Genomic DNA, 12,029 nt, shown 5'->3' on the forward strand with positions numbered 1-12,029 from the left:
AAATCTCTCCACGTCCGGGTGGTCTTGGGGATTCCTGACACAGCCCAGGGCGTGGAGAATAGCAACATGCATTTAATATAGACTGGAAAGAGAAAGACCAATTCACAGTGGCTGTTTTGGAGTTGTATTATTACGAATAACTTATTTTCTTTATTGTTTTCAGTATTTTATCCATTTTCTATATTGACATTTGCTTTTATTTTCAGAAGAGACTGTCTTTTTGTTAAACATCTGTTCTGTTAAACATTGTTGTCATCTTCAGAATGGTTTACCTCTAAAGGAGCATCTCTTCCTTTCCTCTTAGGGATGTAATCCCCTTGCACAGACCGGCCGGAGCAAACTACAGAACCAGAGGGCTGCTTTGAATCAGCAGATCCTAAAGGCCGTGCGGATGAGGACAGGAGCAGAAAACCTTCTGAAGTAGGTGTCTTGGGGTTCCCTGCCTCAGCCAGCCGTGCAGCTTTCCCCACGCTCCCGACCCTGCCCTCTGCTTTCAGCTTCAGCTTTCTCTTCATTGCGGTCTCCTGGGCTGGGTCCTTTCTACCTGGAATGTGGTTGTGTTAAAGACATTTTGCCCATCCTGCTTGTGTGTTTGGGGAGGGGCATGGACATCAGGGTACCTGGTGTCAGTTGCACGAACTGGCTCCTCTCGAAGTCCAGTGAGTGTCTTCTTGGTGTCTGGCCTCTCCACTTTTCGTGGAACGTGACAGTTTCTCCACTGTCTGGCACGATGCCTGGTGTAGAATCACTGCTTGGTAAAGGTGTGCTGAATGTATAAGGAAAAAGAGGGCAGAAAGGAGCGACTAGGATATTTCTACTGCCAGTGTCCATCTTTTTAGTTATTTATTTATTTATTTTTTGGTACTGGGAATCAAACTCAGGACCTTGTACTTGCCAGGCAGGCGCTTATGCCACTGAGATATATCCCCAGCCCACCATTTTAATGAAAGGGATATTAATTTTTTTTTTTTGAGGCAGGGTCTCACTATATAGTTCAGGCCGACCACGAACTCTCGTTGTAGTGCAGGCTGACCTTGAACCTGCGGTGATCCTCCTGCCTCAGCCTCCTGAGTGCTGGGATTACAGGCCAGTGCTGGGATTACAGACATGTACCACCATGTCTGGCTTTTTTTTTTTTTTTTCCTAGTCATTGTGTTTTGATACAGGGTCTCTCTATGTAGCCCAGGGTGGCTTTGAACTCAGGGCAATCCTCTCAGCCTCACAGACTTAGCAAGGGGTACTCATTCTGCTCATTGGAAACTATAATTCTCTTGGACGGTCCTCAGATTCTCAGAAATGTGGGGGTAGGAGACGGGGAGACGAGTACTCAAAATGTGGACACAGTTTTGGATAGTCGGTTCTCAGTGGGTTGCCTTCAGTGTTGGAGCCCTTGGGAAGCACAAAGGCCCCTGGAGAGGCTGCTGGGAAACACAAACACACCAACTAAATGTTTGTAGAAGAGCTCCCAGCCTTGTGGGTCCCCTGCACTGCCTCCTGAGCACTCGGCAGAATAGGAAGAGGGTTTCTGAACTTGATCTTGGGGTAAATTAATTGTTGAATTGGGGTGAAAGATTGATGAGATATTAAATGGGGAAAAGAAAGGTGTAGGACAAGGGTTGGGGATGTAGCTCAGTGGTAGAGCACTTGCCTAGCATGTGCAAGGCCCTGGGTTCAGTCTCTAGTACTTCAGAGAGGGAGCGGGAGAGGGAGAGGGCGGTGAAGAGGGGGAAGAGGAGAGGAACAAAGTGAGAAAAGAGATGGAAAGGGAAAAGAAGCTGGGCATGGTGGTGCACACCTGTAATCCCAGCACTTGGGAGGCGAGGATCGCTGAAGTTTGAGGCCCGCCTACAAGAGAGTTCAAGGCCAGCCTGAACTGCACAGTAAAACCCAGTTTCAAAAAAAAGACAAAAAGAAAAAAGGAGCAGGGGGGCCAGAGATACAGCTCAGCACAAGTGCCTGCCTGGCAAGTGCACGGTCCCGGGTTCAATTCCCAGTACCAAAAAAAAAAAGGAGCAGGGTAGCATGCTGTGTGTGCATGTGTGTGAAGGACTTGGACGTGTGCACAGAAAGGCAGAGAATCTTAGCAGTTGTCTCTCGGGAACAAGACTGGAATGAGGGTGGAGGTGATTATCTCTTTTCGTGTTACTCTCATTGTTGTTAGAATGTGTTTTTAACAACTGTGTGAATTACTTTCACTCATTTTTATTGTGCCGTACCACTGAGGTCTGCAAGAATAATAGAAGCAACTCCCTGGAACCCGCCACTTGGTCAGGAGTGAGTGTCGTGCTTCTGTTGGGTTTGTTACTCCTGGGCAGTAGGAAGTTGTCTGAACCTCCCCCAGCTCCTTTTGTAACTGGGTGCCAGGGAGATTGTTACTAGGGGGTACTGGGAAGGTACTGTAATGTTTTAGTTTTTAAAATGTCTGACAGTGTCCCTTCCAAGACAAGCCTGGACTCACACATTAGTATCTTTTGTCTTAAACTGTCAGCTTCTCATAGCACTCTTGACCTCAGGAGGCCTGTGCAGCTCAGGAAAGACTCCCCTGATTTTGGCACCCGCTGCCTTGAGCTTGGAAGGCTGGTGTATTTTGTGGCTTTGGGCTCTGGCTGGCACTTGGACAGTTTGATGGGCTAGCTTTGCAGCTGAAGGGGCAGCCCTGCGCTGTGGCCTCCCCAGGAGTGGGCTGTGCCGCTTTGCCGGTTCATGGGTTCATCGAGTACCTCTTAAGTGGCAGGCGGGAGGTGCAGGAGAGAAGGCTGTGTGCAGTGCAGATGGGGGGCTGCTCACGCCATGCTTCATCTCTCACTGAGCGGAGGCAATTCTGCAGGGCTGGGGATTGAACTCAGGGTATTGTGCATGGCAGGCAAGTGTTGGACCACAGAGCTGCACCCAAAGCCTGCAAGGAGACTTTCGTACGTGAGTAAACAAACCAGGTCACATGAAGAAATGATACTTTCTGTGGTTTGATGAAATAGAAATGTGATAGAGGTTGACCTAGGGCAGTGATGGCAAACGTTTTAGAGGCGAATGCCCAGAGTACAACCCCAGATCCACTTCTTTACCACCAAGTGACAATGCCGCAATTAAACCGGAATACTGAGGTTGTTGTGTAGAAAAACGACTCATACATTAACATCTTTTGTCTTAAACAAAAAATACCACACGTGCCTTAGGTTCACGACCACTGACCTAGGGTGACTGGGGGTGGCACAGCCTCAGAGACACGGGGTCTTTGGGGAGGCCTCATTGAACAGGGGACTGGGAGTTTCTCAGGCAGGAACTGGGGCAGTGCTGTTTGTTCTGTTAGTGACATCAGGCAGCAAACAGCCTCTCCGCGGCCCCAGCCTGACTCAGGCTCATCGTCAAGTTAGCAGTCGTTCAGTGGGCAGGAGCGGGGGTGGGGAGGGATTGTTAATGATTCTCGCAGTGACCTAGCTGTGCAGAGTGCCCCTCTGGAGAATGTTGTCAGGAAACCCTGAAGGTATTTATTAATCTGACTCAACCAACGGTTTCCAGAAAACAAATAGGGCATTTGGCCAAGACCAGCTCTGGGTGTGTGGTGTCCCTGGGCAACTGATTATGATTACATGGCTGTTGCTATGGGGAAGGGGTCGTTTCGGTCATTCTTTGGACCTTGGTGTCCGTCTCTGTTCTGAATCTCAGCTGTCCCTCTGCAGACCCCATCTGGAGGTAGAACAGTTGGAATGGGGGCCGGGGAACGTTTAGGAAATGCAGAAATGATGGTTGCAGCCCTTATCTGCACAGGTAAGGGAACGCTGTAGCTGGGCAGGTCCTTCAGGATCTTCTCTGTCTCTTATCCATATCAACCTAGAGTCCGAGCCCCCTGGAATTTTATTATTAGGGTCAGCAAAGACAATATTCTTTTTTTGTGTGTGTCTTTTTGAGATAGGGTCTCGCTATGCAGTTCAGGCTGACCTTAAGCTCGCTGTGTAGCCCAGGCTGGCCTTGAACCTCCGGCAATGATCCTCCTGCCTCAGCTTCCCGAGTGCTGGGATTACAGGTGTGCACCACCACACCTGGCTGACGGTATTCTTTTTTTTCCAATTCCTTTACCACCCTTGAGAAAAACTGAGGTAAAAATGATAGTGATAATGTTTCTCCCAAACTGAAATGATGGTCTGTGAGATTTAGATCACTTACTCTTTTTAGATTTCAGGTGTGCTTCTGGTAGTCATCCAACTAGCTTAGGAGTGCTCCAGTCCAAGGCTCACAGGGGTCAGGTGCCGTGGAAATGAGTGAATGGGCTGGGATTGGTGAGGACTGGGGTGAAGTGCCTGGGACACAACTTCTCTGGAGGGACAACTAATTTGCCCCATGGGGGGCCCAGCTTGAGTTGCCAGATCTGATTTTTTCTTACCCCCAGGAGAAGTTGAAGATTTTCTTTTACTCTTCTGACTGTTAAACTTTTAAATGTTGACAACCATTTTATGGGGGAAGGAAAGCAGTGCCCTTAGAGACAAGTGAACAAGTCACGCAGGTTTCCAGTCCAGTGTGTAATCTCTGGACTAGAGGGTCATAAAGTTCTAGGCCAGTGTGGCCTTGGCTGTAGGAGAGTGACTTGAGGTAATGGTGGCTCTTGTTGGCAGATCTGAGGGGCCGGTACATATCTACAGTGCAATATGTGAGCCCTCCTTGGCCTTTGCGGCTGGCACCAGCTGACCCATGGGCAGGAAGCAGCTGTCCTGCCAGTTCCTGTTCTGCCTCAGCTAGGTGGCCATCCCAGGGCATGGGATAGTCTTTTGCTAGTCTCCTAAAGCTCTGGGAGAGCAAGATTTGGAGCGGTTCCGGGAAGAACAAGGTGAAGGTGGCTCCTTAGAGTCAGCTGACTTGCTCCAGTAAGGCCTCTGAAGCAGGTGCAAGTCACTGGGTCAGCGTGGTACCTGTTCCCAGAGAGACAGTTTTGTTAAAAGACTTGGGGGGGGGGGACGATTTACACTAAAATAAAAAGGGGCACGTGGGCCAGAATGGAGAATTCACATGTATCCTTAAGACACAATATGGGCACATTAAGAAAATGTAGGACCTTGGGGCAGGGAAGCTGTTGTCACGTAGGGGTTTGGTGTGGTAAAAAGGGCCTCAGAGACTCCAGGTTGAGGGAAAGTGTATGGATATGGTCAGTAGTGACAGGAAGTAGTTGACTGTGGCCTTCCTTCCCCTGTTGACACGTGGTTTGATCATTCACAAAGAGGAAGCAGGATACCTTCTCGTCCTTCCTTCTTACAGGATGTGCCACTCTTCACGAGAAACCCAGGAGAATGGGCCTTCCCTTGGGGGTCCAAGCCAGAGGGAGGCCATGGAGGCTGATGGGCTCCCTTTCTAGTCAGGAAAGGGCTGCAACTCCTGTGTGCTTTATCCTACTCAGCCACAAGTTCTTTTTTGGCTGTAACAGCAGTTGCTAGACCGCAGAAACCTTAATGTGTACTTCCCAAGCAAAAGCTTTTGAAAAAGGCCATGTTCCTCTGAAAAGACCCATAGAAGCCATTTGTTTTCATCCAGCAAGGCAGCCTGTGGATACAGAGCATTGGCATCGACAAGACCAGGGCTCTGGCCCTAATCCCTGATTTGGGCCAGCTTGTTCTATTTTTATCCATTGCCCCAGCCTGGGCCCAGAGATAGCTGGGCACACTCACCGTGTGGAACTGCTACACTTTATTCAAGAAACAACCTTCCACCAATGAATCAGTAACACAAATCTCACTCATACTAGAAACTGCTCAAACACTGGGGTTGATTTCTGAATCATCTTTGCACTTAAAAGGCAACATTGTGGAAATCAACCCTGACATCCCTTCTGGCTACCAGTGTATTTCAGAGTGCCGCACTCAGAGAGGTCCTCATCCAAAGAGCAGGTCATTGATTGGCTGCAAATCTTAAGTGGCAAGTTGTTGCCAAGACAGGGAGAGGAAGCAGAGCAAATTAACGTATAAAAGTGGAGAAATCAAAAGTTGCTGTTATGTGGATGTTTTCTGTTACTAGATGAGGGTCTCAAGGTCTTCATTTCTATGTTTATTTTATTTTATTTTATTTATTTTTTTAAATCTTTTTTGAGACAGGGTCTCGCTGTGCAGTTCAGGCTGGCCCTGAGCTCACTTTGTAGCCCAGGCTGGTCTCAAACTCACAACGATCCTCCTGCCTCAGCCTCCCAAGTGCTGGGATTACAGGCATGCGCCAACACGCCCAGCTTTTATTTTATTTTTTATAGTACTAGGGATTAAACCCAGGGCCCTTATACTAGGTTATATCCCCAGGCTTTTTATTATTTATTGTTCATTTACTGTGTTGTCCAGGTTGGGCTTGAATTTGCCATTCTCCTTCCTCGTCATCCCAGACTGCTGGGATTACAGGTGTGCACCACCACGCCCGGCTTCCATGTTTATTTTGGACCCACTCTTTTGCCAAGAGCCAGTTGGAGTGAGTGGATTGAGCCCCATGATAGTGAAAGGACTATGACGGCTTCCAGGAGAAATATGAAGAAATAGAAGGCTTGTCCTCCAGGAATTATCACTGTTTACCTTGCCTCCTTCCAGAGTAGATCTGACGCATATTAACACCCTTGTACAACATAGGATTAAAGTAAAAATGAATGAAGATATGGAAGAAGAATAAAGAGATTTAGCAGGAGGCACAGCTGGTACACGCCACAAAAATCTTATTAGGTGGGAGCCACAGTTTGTCTCTGAGCTTCCTGGCTGGCAGTGTGAAGAAGGGAATGTGATTTGGACTATGTTATATACTCAATAGCCAAAAGGAAACAAATTGCTAAGAAGTGAAATTGTTCCCAGTACTGAGGGCTGAGAAATTTTTCTTCCCTGAGTCTTGTGGACAATATGGGCTAGTAAATCAGTCGCTGTCTCAATAACACCTGTGTAGCATGGGTTTTACGAGCTGCAGGCTGTGATCCATAGTAAGCAATGAAATCAGTTCAGTGGGTTGCTGTAGAATAATAAAAAATAAATATTTGGTCTTTGTTCCCTTTGTTCTTGTGTTCCTGGTCCCTGAGCTAAAACCCTCCTCCTCTGGGTTCCTGGCACCAAGCTCCTAAAACCCTTGGAATCTCTTCAGTGATAAGAGTATTTTTTGTATGCTAATGGATGACTCCTGGTGTAGGAGGCTTCATGGTGGGGCCCTATCCCCAGAAAGACCAAGCCTTGGTAAGAGGATTGCAGCTCTTAGCTCTTGATCTCACGGGTACTTCCAGAGATGGGAGACAGGGCCTGGATATTGAGGTCAGTGACTTAATCAGTCAGGTCTGTTCAGTGAAATCTCTATAAAGCCACTAAATGATGGGGTGTGGGCAGCCTCCGGGCGGTGTGAGGAGGATGGCCACCCAGAGAAGTCATGGCATCTCTCCCTGCCTCCCTGCCATACTTTGTCCTGTACCTCTCTTTCATTTGGCTGTTCTGAGTTAGCCAGTTTTCCTGAGTTTAGTCATTCTAGTGGATTACCAGACCTGAAGAGGGGGGTGTAGGTACCCCTGATTTATGGCTGATCAGTCAGAAGTCCAGGCATCATCTTCCCCTCGGACCTGAAGTCGGGAGGGTCTGGTGGGACTGAGCCCTTAACCTGCGGGGTCTCTCCTAACTCTAGAAGTTGGAATCAGAATTGAACTTTATTGTTGGAAATCCAGCTGGTGTTGAAGAATCCAAAAATTGGACTGTTGCAAACATTTTTTTTTTAACGAAGGTGTTAGAGTAGAATATAGGTGTTGGAGTGTGTCACATCTTTCCCTTTTGTTATGCTTATGTGCTCATGTGCTACTTCGTGATATAAAATGTTACTTCTTACTGGTGATCAAGCCACCCTGGAAGAAATCTCCAAGCCAATGATACCAAACTGAGTATCTGATAGATAGCTCACTGTCTAGGGGCGATGCAAACACACAGGTGTGAAAACTTTCTGGGCAGCCAGAGGATGAGATGGAGAGTCCTACTAGACAGGCAGACGGTGGAGGAAGAAGGTCAGCATTTGGCTGTCTGGGGAAAGGTGGGTGGGTGGGAGCAGAGTGAGCAGGTGACAGCTGGCTGGGTTTTCCTAGTTGAGGAGGAAGCAGTGGTCAGATAGTCTCCAGGTGGCTGGAGCTCTTGGCCGGTGAGCTTCCAGTTCCCTCATCCATGAAATCAGACGGATTCTAGCACCCTGTGAGAGGGGTGTTCTGTGGGCATGTGTTCAACATGGGTCTGGCTCAGTGCCTGCTTGTTGCTCATTTTTATTGTGATTTCTCACCGGTGCAATGAAGGACATCTGTAAAAATCTTAGAGTTGACGTCAAGGCTTCTTCTTGAAAACTTGGGGGTAGAGTTTGTTGCTCTGCGCTGTTGAAGACTATTATTCCGTGAGTAAACCATGTGAGTGTTACACATTTATCAGTTACTGGATATTTGCATTGTTTCTACTTTGGCTACTGTGAACATTCATATACATCTCTTTAGATACACATATTTTATGTCTCTTGTATAGATTTCTTATTTTTATTTTTTTTGGTACTGGGAGTCAAACTCAGGGCCTTGTGCTTACCAGGCAAGCGCTAAGCTTGCTGAGCTACCTTCCCCAGTCGTTATATAGATTTCTTGGGGTGGAATTTCTAGATTATATTGTAAGTTTAACATTTTTAGAAATGTTAAACAGAAAACTGTTTAGAAACAAAACTGTTCTCCAAAGTAGCTCTTCCAGCAGGCAGTATATGAACGTTCCAGTTTCGCTAATGTTCTCACTAACACGTGTTAGTATCGTTTTTTTATTCTAGCTAATCTATTGGCTATCTCGTTATGTATTGGTATCACATTATGGTTTTAATTTGAATTTCTCTTATGACTAATGATACTGAATATTGTTTTCATGTGCTTTTAACCATTCATGTATGTTTGGTAAAATATCTGTCAGATCTTTTGCTGATTAAAAAAACTGAATTGTCTTTTTAACTATTTAACTAGCAAAATTCCTTATATATTATGCATACAAATTATCAGATATATAAATTGCAAATGTTTTCCCTCAGTCTGTGCTTGCCTGCCTGCCTGCCTGCTTTCCTTCCCTCCTTCCCTCCCTCCCTTTCCAATTCATTCCTTCCTTCCTTCCATGTTATGGGTTGAATCCAGGTATTCACATAGACTGAATCTACATTTTGCCACTGAGCTACATGTCCATTCTCTCTATTTTCTTATGATGTCTTCTGAAGTGCAGAAGTTTTAAAATTTGGCAATGACCAATTTATTGATTTATTCTCTTATGGATTGTGCTTTCGGTGTGTAGCTAAGAATTTTTTGCCCAATTTAAGATCATGGAGATTTACTCCTGTATTTTCTTTTTGGTGGTTGTTTTGTTTTTTGATTGCTTGTTTAGTTTTTTTGAGACAAGATCTCACCTTGTAGTTCAGGCTGGCTTTGAACTCACTATGTAGCTCAAATTGGCCTTGAACTCATGATCCTCCTTCCTGTACCGCCCCAGTGATGGAATCATAGGCTTGTGCCACCATGCCTGGTCTGTATTTTCTTCTAGAAGTTTTAGAGGTGTAGCTCTTTTTTTTTTTTTTTTTTGTCTTTTGAGACAGGGTCTCGCTATGCAGTTCAGGCTGGCCTTGAGCTCACTTTGTAGCCCAGGCTGGTCTTGAACTCAGTCATCCTCCTGCCTCAGCTCCTGAGTGCTGGGATCACAGGCGTGCGCCACCACGCCTGGCTAGAGATGTAGCTCTTAAATTGTAGTCTCTGACCATTTTGATGTGTGTGTATGGTATAAGATTTAGATTGAGGTGAATTCTTTGTCCTTTGTGCAGAAAAGAATTCACACAGCAAGTCTGAGACTGCTATTCTAAGAAAGACCTGCTTGCAAGGTTGGCCCATGGCTAGCATTTGGAAACTTAGATTTTAGGAGGGTTTCCTCTTTCCCAGACTGGCAGCTGAGCTCACTGTACCTAAAGTGTTTCTACAAATGAAGTCGTTTATGCTGAGCTGCCTGATTTCCTTCTGGCAACCTGGAATTTTGGAATTTTGCTGAGTGGAGGTGCCTCCCTGATTAGCCCCAGTAAAAGTTCTGGACACTACATCTTTAAGGAGCTTTTTGATAGGTGACATTGCAGATCTATAATGATAACTCATTGCTGGAGGGATTAAGCATATTCTGTCTGACTTCACTGGGAAAGGACTCTTAGAAACCTGTGCCTGGCTTCCTTCACACCTCATCCCGTGGGCCTGTTGGGCCTGTTCTATTGCTGACTTTGTTTGTATCTCTTTTCTCACTTTCCTGCCTCCTGCTCCTCCTCCACCCCCACCCCCTCCCCTTCCCCTTCCCCTCTTCCTCCTCCTCTCCTTCCCTCTTCTCCTCCTTGATCTGTCTCCCCTTCAGTGTTGGCTTGAACTCAGAGACTTTACCTTGAAGTGTGTACATTCCTAGCCCTTTTGAGACAGGGTCTCATTAAGTCAGTAGATTGTCCAGGCTGGGCTTGAATTTGATTGTTTGGTTGTTTTTTTTTTGCGGGGGGTGGTTTCCGGTTAGGGAATTGAACTCATGACCTTGCACTTGCCAGGCAGGCGCTCTGCCGCTGAGCTAAATCCCCAGCCGCTGGGCTTGAATTTGAGACCCTCTTGCCTCAGCTTTCCTGAGTGCCGGAGTTATAGGCATGAGTTGCTGTACCTGGCTTGTTTGTGTCCTTCAGCTCTGATGAATCAAAGCCATGAGTCCTGAGAGTCCTGCTGAATCAGTGAACTGAGGGTGATCTTGGGAACCCTGACATACCGCTGGTATTGAATCACTTTAGCACCATTTGTTGAACTTTATTTTTTTTTTGTCAAATATGGTTAACCATACATGTAAAGATTTGTTTCTGGGCTCCATTCTGTGCTCCATTTCTGTCTTGATTACTCTGGCTTTATAGTAAGTTTTAAAATCAAATATCAGAAGTCCTCCAAATTTGGTCTTCTTTTTAGAAATAATCTGGCTGTTCAAGGTTCTTTGCATCTCCATGTAAATTTTAGGATTTGTTATCAATTTCTACTACAAAGTTTATGGGGCTTTGATTGGGATTGTATTGAATCAGTAAAGGAACTAGGCAGACTTCATTTTGCTTTTGTTTTTTTGGTACTGGGAATCAAACTCAAGGCCTCTCGCTTGCCAGGCAGGCGCTGTGCTGCTGAGCTATATTGCCAGCCCCTGCTTTTGTTTTTTTGAGACAGGGTCTCACTGTGTGGTTTGGGTTGGCCTTGAACTCACTGTGTAGCCTAGAATGGCCTTGAACTAATGGAGATCCTCCTACCTTAGTGTCCCCAGTGCTGGCATTATAGGCGTGTGCTACCATGCCTGGCTGAGACTTGACATATTGATCATAATGAGTCTTCTAATCCTTACACATGGAATAACTCTGCATTTAACAGCTGAGCACTGTTTCATAGTTTTTAAGGTACAAATCATGTACTATGTTTGTTATTTATTCCTGAATTTATTCCTGAATGTTTTATTCTTTTTGATGCATTTGTTAGGTTTTATAAATTCTCTTTTATTCTTTGTTTGTTGAGAATTTTAATCCACCCCCTACTTCCATGGAAACAGTGGTCTTGCTTTTGTTTTTTTGTTGTTTATTTTAATTGTTTGTTTTTTTCTAGAGAAGATCTCACTGTACAGTTCAGAGTTTTGATTTTTTGAGACAGGGTTTCACTATACAGTTCAGGCTGGCTTCAAACTCACAGTGATTGTCCTGCATCAGCCTCCTGACCTGGGATTACTGGCATGCTCTACCACCCCTGGCAATGGTCTCACTTTGTTGCCCAGCCTCTCCTTAAACTTTTGAGCCCAAGAGATTTTTCCATCTCAGCCTCCCAGGTAGTGGGAATTACAGGCATGTGCCACTGAGCTTGTTAGCTTATCTATGTCTTTTCAAAGGGATCATTTGTGGCCCTTTAGTGGGTGACTGGGAGCTGTCTTTTCTCAAAGTTATTTTGTTGCAGTGATTTTAGGATTCCTCTGCGTAAGCTCACAGTATCATGGGCTACATCTCCAGGTCCCTTTGCCAGCAGTCGATGC

General features: G+C 45.9%; 1 protein-coding gene across 1 annotated transcript in view; it reads left to right on the top strand.

The window, feature by feature from the left end:
• Positions 1-304: 304 nt before the first annotated feature.
• Positions 305-12,029, top strand: part of Rhpn2 (rhophilin, Rho GTPase binding protein 2) — a gene marked incomplete at its 5' end in the record, with an annotated part of 44,148 nt that continues 32,423 nt past the window's right edge. Inside the window, 1 exon segment of the mRNA XM_013522388.1 lies at positions 305-420. Coding sequence (XP_013377842.1) covers positions 305-420 — 116 coding nt within the window.

Source organism: Chinchilla lanigera, unplaced genomic scaffold (genome assembly GCF_000276665.1).
Source record: "Chinchilla lanigera isolate Chin_1 unplaced genomic scaffold, ChiLan1.0 scaffold00067, whole genome shotgun sequence".
Lineage (NCBI taxonomy): Eukaryota > Metazoa > Chordata > Mammalia > Rodentia > Chinchillidae > Chinchilla > Chinchilla lanigera.